This window comes from Galeopterus variegatus, unplaced genomic scaffold (assembly GCF_000696425.1).
Source record: "Galeopterus variegatus unplaced genomic scaffold, G_variegatus-3.0.2 Scaffold1016, whole genome shotgun sequence".
NCBI classification, from domain to species: Eukaryota; Metazoa; Chordata; class Mammalia; order Dermoptera; family Cynocephalidae; genus Galeopterus; species Galeopterus variegatus.
The window spans coordinates 367,587-386,072 of record NW_007727127.1 but is presented as its reverse complement, the minus strand read 5'-3'; the positions used below and the strand labels follow the sequence as shown (position 1 = coordinate 386,072).

At 48.9% G+C, this 18,486-nt stretch overlaps 1 protein-coding gene across 2 annotated transcripts in view; it reads left to right on the top strand.

Moving 5' to 3' along the window:
- The window catches only part of EEF2K (eukaryotic elongation factor-2 kinase), a 41,160-nt gene that overhangs the window by 5,060 nt on the left and 17,614 nt on the right, over positions 1-18,486 (top strand). For both annotated transcript variants that reach the window (XM_008574229.1, XM_008574230.1), the window contains exons 2-9: positions 8,050-8,150; positions 10,556-10,616; positions 11,898-11,935; positions 12,375-12,546; positions 15,394-15,543; positions 15,971-16,103; positions 16,320-16,447; positions 17,190-17,391. In XM_008574229.1, the coding sequence (XP_008572451.1) occupies positions 8,050-8,150; positions 10,556-10,616; positions 11,898-11,935; positions 12,375-12,546; positions 15,394-15,543; positions 15,971-16,103; positions 16,320-16,447; positions 17,190-17,391 (985 nt within the window). The remainder of the gene's footprint in view (positions 1-8,049; positions 8,151-10,555; positions 10,617-11,897; positions 11,936-12,374; positions 12,547-15,393; positions 15,544-15,970; positions 16,104-16,319; positions 16,448-17,189; positions 17,392-18,486) is intronic.

The following is an 18,486-nucleotide window of genomic DNA, read 5'->3' as shown; positions in this document are numbered from 1 at the left end:
CCTCGCTCAGCCAGTGAGCGGCCGGTCTGTATGTGGGATCCGAACCCTCGGCGGGAGCGCTGCCACACTTCCCAAGCGGCGCACCGTAGCAGTGCGCCACCGGGCTGGCCCGTGCTTTTTGTTTTTAATGGTCGAATATCATTTCCTTTTATTTTATTTCAAAATTTTAAAAATTTATTTTAAAAAAATTTTTAAATAATATTTTATTTATCTTTTTAATTTTTATTGGCAGCTGGCCGGCACAGAGATGTGAACCGTTGACCTTAGTATCATAACGCTGCACTCTAACCAACTGAGCTAACCGGCCAGACCTGAATATCATTTCATTGTGGTACAGTTAGCCAGTCCTTCACTGATGGGCGTGCAGGTCATTTCCAGTGTTTTCCTGCCACAAACAGTGCTTACTCGTGACTATGTCTTTGTGCCCATGAAGGGATTCACCTGCCCAAGAACTGCCCAATGGGGGACAAGCTGGGGCAAAACACTTGTGTGTTTAAACTCGGCTAGGCATTTCCTGTTGCCATCAGAGAGGGTGTACCAGTGTACGTTATCTGCACAACGTTTGGGTATACCTGCTTCCCACGCCCTTGTAGGCCAACTTTGGTGACTAAATGCATACTCTTAACCCACTGAGGGCAACTCTAACAACTTGGTCAAAGAACAGTGATCACCCCAGAATGAAACCCAGGGGCCAGTGTCTGATGACTCACTAGAGAGAGAGGTGTTCCTGGAGGCCTCACCCTGACAGCCTTGGGCATCTGCTCATGCCCAGTGGCCACAGGAAGCTCTGGACACACCCAGAGGCAGTTAACATTTTTTGTCCTCTGGGAATGCAGGATTGTAAAGTGAAGCTTACGCATCTTGGATCTGAAAAACTTCAGAACTCTGGGAAGATAAGGGCCTGCTGGGGAGATGGAGAAAAAAGAAAAACACTGGCATTAGACAGGAAGCCATGTGGTGGGTGACCTGGTATCTGGTAAACAGGCGGAGGCTAAGGAGGTGTAAGCCTGCCTGTGAGAATCATCTTTCTAAAGGAATGCACATGTGTTAAAATGCTGAAGTCCTTTGTGGAATGTGCCAGGGTATTTATTAACTAGAGTCCCCCTTTTATTTTATTTTTATAATTTTTTTAGTAACTCTATTGAACTGTAATTCTCATACCATGTAATTTACCCATTTAAAATGTACAATTCAGTAGCTTTTAGTATATTCCTAACATTCTGCATCCATCGCTATAGCCAATGTTAGAACATTTTCATTATCCCCAAAATAAAACCCCTCCCTCTTAGCCATCACCCCTGAAATCCGCATCCCGCCCAGCCCTAGACAACCACTAATCTACTTTCTATCACTCTGGAGTTGCCTTTTCTGGACATTTCATATAAATAGACTCCTACAATATGTGGCCTTTTGTGTCTGGCTTCTTTTACTTAGCATAATGTTTCAAGGTTTGTCCATGTTGGAACATGTATCAGTACTTCATTCCTTTTTACTGATGAATATTATTCCATTGTACGGATATGCCACATTTTTTTGATCCATTCATGATGGACCTTTGGGTTGTTTCTTCCTTTCTGGCTGCTGTTGTGTGGACAAATGTTTTCATTTCTCCTGGGCAGATACCGAGGAGTGGAATTGCTGGGTCGCATCCTAACTCTCTCTGTTTAGCCCCTCACTGTTTTTGTAAAACAGCAGGCAGCTGGGGCTGGGCAGGCTTGGGTTTGAACCCTGAGTCTGCCGTTTCCTGGTTTTAGGCAAGTCACCTCCCTTGCTCTCTGAGCTTGGAGCACCTCATCTGTGGACTAGGGAATGATCCTACCCACTCGTCTGCCCTGACAAGCTGCCATGAAGTGCAGGCGAGGATGCCGTCTGAGGAGGGGCTTCCAAGAGGCAAGGGCATTATGTCACCTAGGGGACATTATTGCTTTGGCTATTTCCGTCCTTCCCATCCTTTCCTCTCTAGCCAGAGCTCTGAATCCTGCTTGTCAGGTAGATCATTTGCAGGTCCTCTTTGCAACCAAGAGAGATTTCTTTCAGATTTTCAGTTTTGTTTCCTTCACAATTATTTCTTTTATTTATTATAGAAGTAATTGTGTTCCTTGTAGAAAACAATGAAAAGTGCAGATATGATTGCTCTTAAGGTCTTAGTGTGTATTTCAGACTTTTCTGTATTTCATCGGTTGGTTAGAGTGCGGTGTTATAACACCAGGCTCAAGGGTAAGTGTTCCGATCCCTGTACTGGCCAGCAGAAAAAAAAAAAAAAAAAAAATCAGGGCTAGCTGGTTAGTTCAGTTGGTTAGAGCATGGTGCTGATGACACCAAGGTGCAGGGTTCAATCTCTGTACTGACCAGCCACCCAAGAAAAAAAAAAAAAGCAGTGTATTTCAATATAGATACAGACACAAATAGTTAAATATGGACTTTTTATGACTGGTAGGATCGTGCTCTCTATGCTCTTCAGTACTAGTTTTCCCTTGGCAAGCAATGATCATCATATCTTTCCACATCAGCATTTTGGGGTGGTGGCTCCCTGGCAGTGCATTGTGTGTATATGCCACAGTTTCTTTAAGCATGGCCTTGTGTGGGATCCTCAGGCAGATTCCAGTCTTTTGCTGCTGGGTTCAGTGCTGGGTTCCACTGGTGACTGCACGAAACCTCTACATGCCCGTGGCACAGACGCAGCCACACGTGGTTGCTTTTCCAGCCGGGGACATGGCTGTGCTCCCCACTTCTTCCCGCTTCTTTATTTGCCCTTGAGTGTGGCTTAAGCCCTTCACTGTCCTCCAGCACGGGAGAGTCAGACTGAGCCAGAGCCATATTTCCTTTGTTTTTTTTTTTCTGGTACCTGGACAGTACAGGGATAGAACCCCAGACCTTGGTGTTAGCAGCACCAGGCTGTAACCAGATGGGCTAACTGGCCAGCCCCTGGAGCTGCGTTTCTTAATGTCTACAGAAATGATAATGGGAAAAAACATATTTTATAATATCTACTTGGTGACCTTACCAAATGATGTTTCAGGAAAGAGGCCTTAGTGAGTCTCTGGATGCTTCCTTATGTAAGATCCAGAGGCCTTGATTGCTGTGATAGTGATAATAATAAATAGTAATAATAATAGTGATAGTAATAATGTAAAAACAGCGGCAACAATGACGACATCCTGTGTGCCAAAGTAGTAAAGTAAAAACAGCAACGACAATGACAACGTCCTATGTGCAAACACATTACCCACACATCTGGCCTCATTCCTGGCATATTCCAGGAAGTACATTATTATTACTCTAATTATTATTATTTATTTTTATTTTGTACTCTCAGGCTTTGAAGAACCAAAGCCTTTCTGTTCTCTAGGGTTATGTTTTCCTTTTCATGAAACACCCTTGGCCCCCTGTTCTTTGTAAGTTAATTAGCCTACTCAACAACTCAGTTTTAGAATCTTAGAACTAGAGAATTAATTAACAGAGCTAGCAGGGCCTTATCTAACTCAGTGATTTTTTTTGTTTATTAACTTTGATTTACACATGCAATACCTGAATACATTCTCATGGTAAAAAGAATGCAGACAGTGTAGATAAAGCTGAAGTTTGCTTGATCAACCTCTTATCCCCTTCTGACCCCAGAGGTAACCATTACGTCAGTTTGGTGTAAGCCACTTTTCAGTCCTCTTTTTATGCATTTACATATAAATATACAGGCACACACATCCTTAGAATATCCATGGTATCGGCATAAAAAAAAAAGAATATCCATGGTATTGATTTGTGGGTTTATATACAAATATATATATATGTATATGTATATATATATACATGTATATATATCTCTACAGACGCACATATTCTTAGAATATCCATGGTATTGATTTGTGGGTTTATCTACATATATATGTATATAATATATCTACAGGTACGCACATCCTTTGAAAATCCATGGTATTGATCTGTGGGTTTCCTCCATCAGTAAGTGGTGTTGTACTCTTTGTATCATTCTGCAACTTGTTTTTTTTATTTTTTACTATTTTTTATATTTTTGTGGAGGCTGGCCAGTGTGGGGATCTGAACCCTTGACCTTGGTGTTCTCAGCACCAGGCTCCAACCAAGTGAGCAACCGGCAAGCCTTGCAACTTGCTTTTTTCTCCCCTGAAAAATAAATCGTAGAAATCACCCATGTCAGCACCTTGTTCTTTTTAGCAGCTGCATACCAGTATACTGAGCGTATGTGAGCATCCCCTTGTGGAAGGGCAGGTTCTTTGCACTGCTTGACCATGATAGCATGATAGATATTGACCATCCTTGGGCCAGCTCACCTGGGCACACCTGGGCGGGTGATGGGAATGGCTGGGTCCCAAGTCAGTCAGGCAGGAGAAGGTTCACAGCTACTGCCAGATGGCTCTCAAAGGTGTAGGTACCTGTTCCCCCTCTCCTTCAGGTGTCTGGGACTATCCACTTCCCAAGCCTCCATCAGCCCATTTTTCCTGACCTGGTGGTAAAATATTACACCAGTGACTCACAGTTCAGGCAAGGTCACCCCTAATGAGCACTGCTACCTCAGTGAGCCACTGTTTCTGGTGGGAGTGTGCCTACCTCAGGTGTGGGGGCCACAAGAAAGTCAACCACCACTAGCCAAAACCTACTTCATCCTCCTTTGTAAACCAGGAAATGGAGAGTCCCACAGATAGTCGGTGGAGGGCTGGAACCAGAGTCAAGGGATTTGAATGTTAGTCCAGGAATTTTTATAGCATGCTTTAAAAAAAAAAAGTCAATTGCATTAAACCCACCTACTGCCCGTAGATGTGGTGTGGTTCAGCTCTGGGTTTGGAAAAAACATAATTTTGACCCTATGCAAAACCACACCCTCTAATTATGAAATACCTTCTTCCTTGACTGTTTTGGTTGGTGCCATGGCCTCCAGCCGGGAGATAATTTCTGTTGATAACCTTCATTGAGTGGGGTTGGCCCCTGTCATGGGTGGTTTAAGGAGTGGTGGAGTCACTGAGAGAGGTGCAGAGAGCCGTGTGTCTCAGGCAGAGAACAGGGCACATGTGCAGTGACTCTCAGAAGGGACCTGCTGACCTCTCAGGACACTGCAGGCTCCCGACAAGCAGGGGTCGAGTGCTCTCCCTGCCATGCACAGCATCCGAAATATGAGAGCAGACCCTGGCACTTTTATAAAATACAGGGTTCAAAATTCAGAAAATGTTTTAGATGTAGACATGTCTGCTGTGAGGTTATTTGTAGCAGGAAAGAAATCAGTGAGAAGCTCAGGGTCTAACAGTGGAGAACCCCAGGCCAGAGGTTGTCAGCAATGACAGACTCTTACAAGGGACTATTGTGCAGCTCTTAAAACAAGTTGCAACTAACCCGTACATTTCACAATTGCTGGATGTAATCTTTGTATTAAAAGATTTAAGTGACTTGTTCGCTGCTTCTTTGAGTGTAATTTAGGAGAACTATTGGGAGAACTTGATAATTTCTAGATTTAAATGTGATCCAGCAGTTACATTTCCAAAAAATATATTCTACAAGCATGCGAAGATTTAGATATTAGGATGTTCACTTCAGCACCCTTTGTACCAGGACCCATTGGAGAGCATCCAAATGTCTGTCAACTGGGGGTTAGACAAATATCTTAAAGTACATTTGCACAAGTATGTCTATCGCAGCCATGGGAAGGAAGTCACCCAGCCAGTCTGTTCATATGACATGGAAAGAAGTCCAGGATCCTGCCTTAAGTGGAGAAAAGTAAGATGTGAACAGAATGTGTAATATGTGATTGCTCTTAAATACATGTTTGTGTTAACAAGGCGTAGGAAAAAACTTGCAGAATAGCACATCAGATGTCAGCTGTGGTTTTAGAGGAAGGAGGTTAGGGTGGACTTCCACTTTGTAATTCAGAATTCTGTAGTGCATGCAGTTTTCACCAGAATCAGAAAAAAAAAATCAAGACCGCTAAATAAAGGACAGAGTCCCAATGACATGCTCTCCTGAAAGGATGTACATTATATTCACAGTGTGATTCCAGTGTTATTAAAAACGCACATAAAAGATCTGGAAAAGAGGGCCGGCCCGGTGGCGCACTGCTACAGTGCGCCGCTTGGGAGCGCGGCGGCGCTCCCGCCAAGGGTTCGGATCCCACATACAAACCGGTTCCCGCTCACTGGCTGAGCGAGGTGTGGGAGCAACACCGAGGGTTGCGATCCCGTTGCTGGTCCCGGTCCGGTACGGGCGCGACACTGAGGCTTGCGATCCGTTGCCGGACACGAAAAAAAGACAAAAAAAAAAAAGATCTGGAAAAGAACTAGCCTAAGGCAGTGACAGTAGTTGCTCCGGTGGACGGAGTATGGTGGATTTGACTTTTTGTTTTCTGTATTTTCCAAGTTTTTTCATTAAACCTGAATTAGCTTCCAGGGGCTGTCTGTTCAGGTCAGTTGGTTAGAGTGCAGCCTTATAACACCAAGGTCTAAGGGTTTGGTTCCCCACACCGACCAGCCCTCCCCACACCCCAAGAAAAAAATTAGCTTCCAAATTAGAAGAAAGAAATTACGGGCTTTATTTTTTAGACTTTGTAGAAATTAGAAAGCACCAATGAGGGAGCCCTGGGTCATGTGTGTGTCTCGGGAGGTGAGCCTCTTTTATTTTGAGCAGGATCTCAGCAAGGGGGCCCAAGGCAGGGGTGTGGGCACCAGGTAGCCCTATCAGGGACCCAGTCCCTGGGAAGCTGGGCTCCTGCAGAGGCTGGCATAGTGGCTGAGGGATGCCAGTAGGAGCATGGGGAGGTCTGGAATTGCTGTCCCTTGAGTCCCTTTCCATCTCAGAGCTTCTGTGGGCCTGCCATGCCAGACGGTGTCCAGTCCATCATCCAGTCTTCACTGCATGGCTCAGCCTCTGGCCTGGGAGGGAGTTTTGGGTTCAGTGATTCTACACAGGACACAGGGCAAAGATTCAGTTTCTTCAGGAAAAGGGTGAAAAGGGGGTTCTACTCACCGTGTAGGAGTGTTGGTGTGGAAGGGACGGGGGGATTCTATCTTAGTATCACAAAAGCAATAAAATGGATTTTTTAAAAATAAAAATGTTTCACCATAATACCGTTCAACAGCTTGTTCTCTTTTCTTCATAATATGCCTTAAACATCTTCCCCAAGAAAGCTCTGGTTCTCAGCAGGTTTCGAATGTTTTGGGTGATGTTTTTGGTCATTGCAATGATGGGGACATGACTGGCAGCAGGTGGGTGGAGGCCAGGGATGCAGGAAAGCCTGAAACATCTAATTTTCCTGCGTCCCACAGGGCCTTGGAATCGGTTCTGAGTCCAGAGCTCAATGCTGTGTTACATGTAAAGGCAACATATCTTTGGCATGATTCTGATATGCTCTGAGCTTAGGAAGATTGTGTTGCCTGTGGATTTCACTTAGGGCAGTAAAATGGGGTGTTACACAACATTTAGTATAAAAAGGTGACATCGGGTCTGGTAAGGTCAAAAATTCCCACCACAGAACAAGTGCAGTGTTTTGGAAGGGCTGCTTAGATTTTAAGTGGATGTAATCAGAATTTGTTTAACCAGTCTCTGCAGATGGACTTTGGGTCGAATTCTGTTTTGCATGATCACAGTGACACTCCTTGTACATCCAAGTTTGCACACTCATGTTTGTATTTCTACAGAATCAACTCTGCTGGGTCAAAATTAAGGAATGTATTTTTTTCATTTTAGTACATTTCCGGATTGCCCACTGATGGTATGTGAGGATACCTGTTTCCCCATATTGTGGCTGGAACTTGCTAAAATGTTTAAACTCGTCAAAATGTTTGCCAATCTGAATGGGGAATGCAAAGATTGGGGAAAATGGTATTTTATTTTCATTCTCATCTTCTTGATTACAAGTGAAGTGGTATGTAGTTAAGACTTGTTACTTCTGCCCACAAGAAGGCTGTGCCCATGGGAGCAGATAGGGTCCTTTGGGGACTGTGGTCCTAAAAGGACAATAGATGGGAGTCTGCCTCCCATAGCAAGGCGGGAGGCCCCCAGTCTGGGCCTAACACCCCCCTTTGCCTTTTTCAGGAAGCCTGGAAGCATGCGATCGAGAAGGCCAAGCACATGCCTGACCCCTGGGCCGAGTTCCACCTGGAGGACATTGCCACGGAATGCGCTACTCGGCACAGGTCAGCAGCCGTCTGCTGTGGGGGAGTCCTGGGGATGTGGGTCCTGCTTCTGCTCACAATCAGGGAGGCCCAGGTACCCTTGGGGGTCAAGGAGCAGGGAGTAATAATAACAGCAGCCAATACGAGTATTTATGCATGCTAAGGCACTGTGCATCATCTCATTGAATCCCTCTAGTGTCCTGCAAGGTACACGTTAGATAGGCTGGGCTGAGCATTGCCGCAGTAACAGATACTCCAGGGGCTTCATGCAGATGAAGTTGGGTGAGTTGAGCAACTCTTCAGGGCAGCTCAGGGATCCAGGCTACTTCCATCTTGTGGCTCTGTCACCTCTACACGTGACCCCACAATTGCTGCCAAAGAGAAGGAAGGAGCATGGAAGTAGCATCCTGGCTTTTCAGTGCTTTACCCAGGACATGGCACCACTTCTGCACACATTTCATTGGCAAGATCGTTCTGTGGCCCCTCTTAGCTGTGGGGGGCTGAGAAGGGTCCCCTGCCCTCTCCACCTTTCTACAATGCATTTGTGCTCACACCCGGTGAAGAGTTGGCTTTATAACCCCCCTTCCACCCCCTCCCCACTGCTAGAGGCCCCCCTCCTAGCAGGGTCTGTGGTCTGTGCCCGGTAGCTGAGGTCAGCATGGTTGGGGCCCCAGCAGGGCGGGGCATGGGCTCTGTTCCTTTCTGCCCACAAAAGCACAGTGGTAGCTGTCTGGTGGCACACAGCCTCCACGCAGAGGACCCCAGGCCACACCGGTAGGCCCCTGGGATTGCCAGCCTGGGAAAGCAGGACCCACATGCTGGGCTGGCTCTTTGCATTCCGGAGCTCAGCTCGGATCTCAGACCAGGCCAAACTGCTTGTCTCCTAACCAGTGGCTGTCTTTACCTGCCTTGCTGCCAGCAGTGGGATGCTGGGCATTTCAGGCTAGAATCTCCTAAGGTGTCTCAATTAGAGGCTTCTTCCTCCGTCCACGGTTTTTTAAGAGCTCTGGCGCAAGCTGGCCCTTGATTGGGACAGATTTCCTGTTCACGTGGGTTGAACCCAGGCTGGTTAAGAGCAAGGTTTCGTTTTAAACCGAGCTGTGTTTGAATCCTGGTTGGCAGGCAGGATTCCTTCACTTCTCCGAGCCTCAGTTTCCCCACCTGGAAAATGGGCTCAGTAATTGCAGCAGTCTCGCAGGGCTGCCACAAAGGTTGAATGAAATGACCCGTTTAGGCACCAGCCAATGTTGAGCACTCGGTGAACTTGAGCTGCTCTTACCCTGGTGATGTGAGTGGTTATGAGTGACAAATAAGATGCCTCTCGTGCTGCAAGTCTTATCCCTGCTCCAACTTTGGGGGGCCTCTCATTCTGCCATCTCTTCTGGAGGAGAGAGAGGGTTATATCCTTTACCTTGGTCCCTGTAATGATCATAATCATCATTGCTATGATTTATTGAGCATGTACTTGCCCAGGGCTGGCTGCGAGCAAGTTTGCAGCTCTGGAGAGCCCTTGTCCCTCTGAGCCTAGGGGAGGTTACCCGCCGGGCCTCTGCTTTTTCCTGTGGAGGTTTCAGCCTCTGAGAAACCTGTTCTCACGGAGGCTAGGGATGTTCTGGATTCTGCCCCAGCTGAGGGCTGGGCCAAGGGAGGTTCCTGACTAGGGCTAAGAACACCTCAGCCCTGAGGAGGTTTTAGACTTTAGGGATCTTCTGAGCTGAGGAGCTTTCCACCTGGCAAACCTGTTTGAGGCCCAGCCAGGCTCAGGGGCAGATTTGCTCTGGGAGAGGAGAGATGGAAATGTTCTGGAACTCTCTCCATCTCTCTCTGCCTTGGGTGTGTACCTGGCAACCTCTTTCCTGGCTAGACTCAGAGGCAGGACCCTCCCCCACCCCAGCCTACAGGGGACAGTCATTACCTCTTTGGAGATGTGCCTGCTACCTGTGCTGGGCCTCGCCTGGGTGTCTTGCAAGATTGAGAGCCCTGCTGCCTCCATCCCTGGGATGTGCCATTTGTTGCACAGACCAGCTATGATAAGGGTACTTAGGTGCTCTGTCACTCATCCAACACTGTATTTATGAAGCAGGCACACACCCAGGCCCCGTGATGGGCAAGACAGATATGGGTCTGCTTTTGTGGAATTACAGTCCACTGGGGGAGCCAGAAGTGGAGCAAGGCAGGCAATAGCACAGCCGTGAGCGCTGGGGATGCAATGGAGGGGGACACTGTGTATGAGGAGCAGGAGGGAGGCCAGTATGATGGGGTCTGGGAGGGAAGGAGAGTGTCCTTAACCCAACCAGGAGGTCGCTGGGCTGTGGGCTGAGGTAGCGAGCGGGCAGGGTCCTGCAGGCAACAGAGGGTCTTTTGCCAGTGAGGGACAGAATCGTGTTATGGACGCTGTGCCCTGGGGTGGGCTCTGGCCTCTGCAGGTACAATGCGGTCACCGGGGAGTGGCTGGAAGACGAAGTACTGATCAAGATGGCATCTCAGGTGAGCGGGCCTGAGGGGACGGGGCTGAGTGGGGGCTTCCTTGAGCCGACTCCAGTCCACTTGCCCTCCCCTCCACACACCTTTATTTATTTTAACTTTGGGGATTGTTTAAGTTATTGTTTATTGATTGTATTTTTTACAACAGCCTTATTGATATATAATTCACATACCGTACACTTTGCCTACTCCAGCTGTACAGTTCAGTGGTTTTTGGTATATTCACAGAGTTGTACACACCCGTCATCGCAATTGATGCCAGAACATTGTCCCCCTCCCCGAAGGAAGCCCCGTGCCCATGAGCAGTCACTCCCTATTCCCTCATCTGCCCCCAGCCCCTGACAACCCCTGTTCTCCTTTCTGTCTCTATAATTTGCCTGTTCTGAACATTTCATATACTAAAATATCATACATCAAAAGACTGTTCTTGGCACTTGTGAATGTATATATCAGTTTTTAAAAATTACAGGTCACTTTCTTGGTATACAGCATTTTAAAAAAATTGCGGGTTATCACCTATGACTGAGTTATTAAATAAATTCAGTGGATTGCAACCAGCCTTTTGAAACAAAAGAGAAAAAGACTAGAGGATAGAGTACTTGCTGCACACTGAGGGTAGGGGTTGTTTTGTGAAACTCTTTCAGTGTCCCATACATGCAGAAACGTGTACAGCTGAATGAGTTTTCACAAAGTGAACCCTGTGTCCCCAGCACCCAGAGTGAGAAACAGACATAACCAGGACCCCTCAGAAGCCCCTCTTGGACACTTCTCCTCCACCCAAGGGTAGGCACTACTCTGAAGTCCATCTCCCTCGAATTTGCCCATTTGTGTATGTCGTGTAAATGGAGCCGTATACCCGCAGCAATTGTTCTTTTGAGCGCAGCTGCTTTTGCTCAACATCTTGTGTTTATTTTCATCACTGTATAGTATTTCATATAATGAATAAACCTGGCTGATTTATGCAGTGTATTGTTAATGGACATTTAGGTTGTTTCCACTTTTTTCTGTTATGGACAGGGCTGCAAAAACATCCTTTGACATGCACTGTCCCTCCCAACATTCTGTGCTGGGGTGGAGGAATGGGGTGGTCCTCACCGTCCTGGCAGCCTCCAGACTGGGAGGCCCAGCAGGCTATGCTGCTGGGGTGTGGCAGGAGGGGCCCTGGGATTTTAGGGTTGAGATGAGATCCAGGGCATCCATTCAGCCAGTAACGTCCAAGGGGAACATCTCTCGACTTGCGTGTGGGGCGTGGGGACCAATAACTCTCTGTGTGCTGTCTTTCAGCCCTTTGGCCGTGGAGCAATGAGGGAGTGCTTCAGGACGTAAGTGATTCCATCTGGTACTTGGGGCCATGCTCAAAGGCTCGTGAAAGCTGGGGCATTGGGACATTTTCGGCCACAGATTGGAGACAGTGGCCTGTGCCTTCCTGTAGCCCAGTCTCCTCTCTATCTGGTCTCTCTTGGACCACACACTGGGCCTGGCTGTGGGGATGGACTCCTGTAGAACAGAAGTATCCTGCTAATCTCTGCTCTGGTGTTTGGAGGCCAAGATAAATGGGAGAGGAGACCTTCAGCAATGATCTTAACTCCTCTTCCCTTCTCTTGAAAGCTGCAGTGGGACAGGGAAGCCTCTCCCACCTCCTGCATTTTGCTCCTGCCTCTAGCCAGTCAGCCAGGTCAGGCAGGGTCTGCTGTCCTGAGGACCCAGGGCCGTGTCCCTGGTGAACCCTCCAGGCAGGTCCCCTGCTGCCTCTCCCCCCAGGAAGAAGCTCTCCAACTTCCTGCACGCCCAGCAGTGGAAGGGGGCCTCCAACTACGTGGCCAAACGCTACATTGAGCCTGTGGACAGGGATGTGTATTTTGAGGACGTGCGTCTACAGATGGAAGCCAAGCTCTGGGGGGAGGAGTATAATCGGCACAAGCCCCCCAAGCAGGTGCGTGTCACCCCACCTGCCACCTTCCCATGCCAGGGCAGCTGGGCTCAGTGTCTGGGGATGAGGGCGATGGTAGTGCCAGTCACACAGTCCCTTCTTTACCTTCTCAACAGTAGCAAAAACTACCAACATTCACTGAGCAGGACAGACCAAGTACTCTACTCGCTGAGAGTCGTTTATTCATAAAAACAGAGCTCTGAGGTTATAATGTTTTTATCTCCATTTACAGATGGGATCTGTTAGTCAGGATTTTTGTTTGCAAATGACAGAAACCCACTCAAACTGGCTTACTCCAAAAAGGGAATTCATTGCCTCATGTAACTGAAAAATAGTGTTAGACACAGGCATGGCTGGATCTAGGACCTAACTGAGGTTGTCAGGAATCTTGTCCCTCTGTGACCTGGGTGTTCCTCTGCATTGGTGTTGTGCTCAGGCAGCCTCACCCCTTGTTGTGGCATGTCAGTCCCCGGCAGCTGCAGTCTTGCTTTCTGCCTTCTCAGCAACCTTGTTGGAATGATGACACCTATTTTCCCAGAAGTTCTAATGAAAGTCTCAGAACAGGGTTTCATTGGGTCTTATTAGGTGAATGCTTATTGCTGAGCCAATTGCAATGGCCAAGGGGTGGGATTATGCAGATTGGGCAGGCCTGAGCCATGTGCCCACCCTCAGAGCCAGGAATGTAGGGCATCCCATCCAGACCACACAGACTGAGATTGGGGAAGGGGTGGCTCCCAAGAAAAAGCAGGAGGGGGATGGATACCATATCTGCTACCTGGGGAACCCAGGGCTCAAAGAGGTTAAAGGATTTGCCCAACCAGCAGGGCTGCAAGCCAGGGCTCAAATCTAAGCTTTCAACCTGCTGCCAGATTGGCTTCTTTACTTGAGCCCCGAGGGCATTTGGTGACTGAGGCCAGGGGGAATTTCCTGTTGCCTACAGCCATTTGAGGAAGTGCTGCCCCAGGCCTCTGCCCTGCCTAAATTCACAGCTCAGCTCTCCCGTTGTATGTGCACCTACTAGATACAAGGCACTTCTCCTGGGTGCCTCAGGACAGCCGCACTTCCAGGCAACCAGCAGAATTTACTGAGCACCTGCTGTTTGCAGGACCCCTGATTAAGCACACTTGGGGTGGACAGAGGAAGCTACAATTCACACCCTTGGGGGTGTGACTTTTCAGTAATTGGCTATGCTCCTGCCTGGCCTCCTCTCTCCTCCTCTCTAAGCTTCTTCCTGCCTCAGGACCTTGGCTCAGGCTGTGCCCCCAGCCTGCACTGCTTGTGTCCATGATGCATGTGAGGCCAGCTGCTACTTATGGTTCAGGTCTTGGCTTGGTTCTCTCGGACCACCCCTCCACCCCAGTCGCCTCTGCCACATCATTCTGGTTTGTTCTGTTTTCTTCGGAGCAATTAGTGCTGTCTGAAAGAGCATTGTTCATTTAGTTAATATTTTAGTTGCTTGTCTCCCCGGAGGGCAGGGATTTCTTCTATCTTGTTCACTGCTGTATCCTAGCACGTAGGTGTCCAGCAAATGATAACGTGCTTGTTCGAGGAGGTATTGTTTATCCACTCATGGTTGTGTCCACCCCAAGTGCTTAATCCAGGGCCCTGCAAATAGCGGGTGCTCAGTGAGCCCTCTGGCCAAGCAGGTGTCCCTGCTGCAGTCTTCCACGTAGGGATGGAGCCAGCATTTGCGGCTGGAGCCCTCTGAGAACCACCCCTCCTTTTCTTTCCATCAGGCTGGATCTCAGAACTGAGGCCTGTTTGGGGAAAGTTCTCAGCTCTCAGCTCTGGGCCCCTTTGGCCTCTGCAGCTGTTATCTGCCTGTCTGGTGATTCACCCTCCCTGGATCGTCATTTCCTTGGGAAACCCAGACCTGGCTCCTCCCTCATGTGGGTGGTGTTGAGGGGGACAGGTGTCACGGGCGAGTCCTTGTGTAACAGGGCAGGAGATCCAAGTTCAAGTCACAGGTCTTTCCTGCCCCCCTTTATAAACCGTACACACTATTCAGACATTTTTTTCTGTGTACAAAATAAACACATACTTTGTAAAAGAAAAAAATTCAGCAAAGAATGTCAGAGTTCCCCACAATTTCCCATTGCAGGGAAAGAGCTGCTGTTTACAGGGTAGTATATATCACTCTAGAATTGTGTTGACTGATAAGAATGACATGAGCAAATATCGACTGATTCCTTCGTGCATCAGTGGATTGAATCTGTGTGCTAAGTCTGAGGTCCTCATTCCATAGAGGAGGAGACTGAGACACAGAGAGGTGAAGTAACTTGCCCACATTCACAGTGTTAGTGCAAGACACAGGCTAAGTTGCTCAGCAAACAGACCCACAAATACACGCTGACATGAAATGGTTTCTTTCTCATTCACATGACATCCCACATTGGCGGATGACTTGGGGTGGGCTGGTGGCTCACCTGCATGAAGTCATCTGGAGACATGGTTCCTTCTGTCTGTTGCCCTGCCCTCCCTCGGGGGGTGGGTGCTGCGGGCCTGTGGTCAGTTCCAGCTCCCAGGTGGGATGTACCTTGCAGGGCAGGCAGAATTACATCATTGCGCATGTCACTTCCCATTGGCTGGTTAACCGTGGTCACGTTACCACACCTAGGTGCAAGAGAAGCTGAGCAACGTCATCCCTCACTGATGGCTGTGTGTCCTGTTCACACCAGGGATGGGGGTTTCATTCTAAAAAGGAAAGGGGAGAACAGGTTCTGGGGACAAGCAGCAGTTCCTGCCGCAGTCAGCTGTAAGTGACGGAGCTGGCGTGTGAGCCCTGCTGCTTGGGCCCTGCCCTCCCCCCATCCACTCGCCTTCCCCCTGACCCGCTTGCCCTCCCGCCAGGTGGACATCATGCAGATGTGCATCATCGAGCTGAGGGAGAGACCGGGCAGGCCCCTCTTCCACCTGGAGCACTACATCGAGGGCAAGTACATAAAGTACAACTCCAACTCAGGCTTCGTTCGCGATGACAACATCCGCCTGACACCACAGGTGGGGCTTTGAGCTTGCTGTGCCCATGCCTCCACCCTCTACCCACTCCCGCCCTTCAGGGTGGGAACCTGACCAGGTTCAGCCCCTAGAGAGGAGGTCCCTGTGGGTATGGGGCCTCACACCCCCAGAAGACCCTCAACCTCCATGGAGCATTCTGATGGAGATTCTGTAATGGGACACCTGTCACCCCTTGCCAGCCTCTGTCAGCAGACCTTAGGTGGCCACAGGTCCTCCATCCCCAAAGTCCCTGCTGAATTGAATAGGCCTCCCTCCCTTGTCTCTTCCTCTGTATGACTCCTCCTAGCAGAGAAAGCCCCCAGCATGGGCAGACTGGGGGCAGTGCCACCCCGCAGAGCAGTGTGGCCAGTGTCTGCACAGCCCACGGCCTGGCTTATTGCAACCACCTTTTTCTTCCTATCACCCACAGGCCTTCAGCCACTTCACATTCGAGCGCTCTGGCCATCAGCTAATAGTGGTGGACATCCAGGGTGTGGGGGACCTGTACACTGACCCGCAGATCCACACCGAGACGGGCACTGACTTTGGAGACGGCAACCTAGGTAGGTGGGAAAAGCCAGCCTGTTTCCACGGAGACCACACTCCCCCCTAAAATCTCCGAGCTCTTTGTACACCCAAGGAAATAGGCTGAGACCGTGTATTGGCCTGGAGATGGGAGCCTGGGATGTGTGAGACCCTCCAGCTCAGCGGTGCTGCCCCGCCCCTGTCACAAAGCAAAGCAACCCTCCAGACACCAGACACCCCTGCTCTGTCCGCAGGTGTCCGGGGGATGGCTCTCTTCTTTTACTCTCATGCCTGCAACCGGATTTGTAAGAGCATGGGCCTTGCCCCCTTCGACCTCTCACCACGGGAGATGGAAGCAGTGACTCAGAACACCAAGCTGCTGGTGGGTGCCCTGTGTGAACCTGCTCAGACTGGCGGGCCCTTCCACTATGACAGCAAGCCCTGCTTCCCTGCGTGATGACAGCCAGGCCTGGCAATGTGCTGTTGAAGACTGTCAGGCCTGGAAGAGTCCGTCCCCTCTGTGCCCCAGTGCCCCCAACTCAGTGTACAAAGCCCTCCTGAGAGTCCCCATAATAGAGTAGCTGTTGTCTGCCTGAGTTGGGCCCACTTTTGACCAGAGTGAGGGGAATAGACATGGAGAGAAAGTGAGAGAAGGTGTGTGGTGTGTGTTTGTGTAGTGCATTGACAAATGACTGGACTAGACTTAGACATGGCTCTGGGCAGCTCTCTGTGTCCTGGAGGAGCCCACCCCACCCCATCCTCCCATCCCCCCACAAGCCCTGCTTCATAGACCAGATACAAGAGAATGCTGGCAAAGATCAGCTTGGGATTCTGGACATATAGTGGGCTACATTCTCCAGCTCAGGGCTGTAAAGTGTCGTCTGTGCTTTAGGGAGTGGACGCTCCCTGGCAGGCCTTTGAGCCCCGTTCCAGTTGCCCATTCTTTGAGAACTTACAGTTGGTTAATCCCTCACTGATGTTTTTTTAGATTTTCTATCAGCCTCTAAACAGGCATGCATAGGAGCCATGGCTGAAAGGGCTTCAGGGTTAGAGGGAACTATAGGAAGACCCTTCATTTCCCAGAGGGTGCCTGAATGACATGAGTATACCTGTTAATGTCCCAGCAATCAGCCAAGACCATCTTGAGGGGGACAGAGGAAAAGTGTGGGAGCCCCCGAGTAAGGACCTTCTCTGGGAGCCGGCCCCCCCTGCTCCTTCGCCTTTCAGAGAACTCAGGAGATGAGAACATGAGCGACGTTACCTTCGACTCTCTCCCTTCCTCCCCATCTTCGGCCACACCACACAGCCAGAAACTGGACCACCTCCGTGAGTGATGTTTTGGTCCCTGGTCTTTGTGATTGGAGGGGACGGGCAACAGGTAGACCAGAGCTAAACTGTCTTTCGTTTATGTTAGAAAATCAGACGTGCTAGCCAAAAAGATTCACGGCCCAGATGGTTTTATGGGTGAGGTCTTTGAATGAACTTTCAAGACACAGGTCATCCAAATGTTATAAAAGCAACCCCTGTTGTAGAAAACAAGGTAACATTTTTCAGTGTGTTTTGTGAACCTAGCTAGCAAAACCCTTATGTCAAAATTTGACAAAACACCAAAAAGGAAAACTATATCCCAACCTCACTTAAATGAGGGTGCTTTATTATCTTTTAATTCTATTTTTCCATGAACTTTTTGAAAAACCTTCATATATATACAACACAAAAATTCTAAATAAAGTATTAACAAGTAAAAACTAGTAGTATCTTAGAAGAGTAGTCTGTCATAATGCAGTAGGGTCTTCACAGGAATCTTAGGGTTTTTCCACATTAGGAACTCTCGTAACATCATGTTAATAAGTCAGAAGAGAAGAATAGAATCTTTATTTCTGAAGTTGCAGTAGTAGAGTTTGCTGATGCGCATGTGGGGTCTGCAGGAAAGAGGGGAGGCAAGGCTGATCCTACAGTTTTGGCCTGAAGAACTAGAAGGATGGTATAGCCATTTATTCAGCTGGGAAAGGCTGTGGGGAAGCAGCTCAGGGCAGGAGAGAAAGATTTTAATGTCAAAACATGAAAGAAGCCTTTTAGGTGTCTCCACAGGAAGGCCTTTGGGATAGTCTGGAGAAGGGGTCGACAAACTTCTCTTAAGGGCAAGAGAGTAAATATTTTAAGCTTTGCAGGCCAGATGGTCTCTGCATTTGTAGCAGGAAAGCAGCCATAGAAAATACTTAAATGAGGGGCCGGCCCGGTGGCGCACTGGATAAGTGCGCCGCTTGGGAAGCGCAGCGGCGCTCCCGCCCGAGGGTTCGGATCCCACATACAGCGAGGCGCGGGGGCAACATCGAGGGTTGCAATCCCGTTGCCGGTCCCCGGTCCGGTACGGGGGCAACACTGAGGGTTGCTATCCGTTGCCGGACACGGAAAAAGACA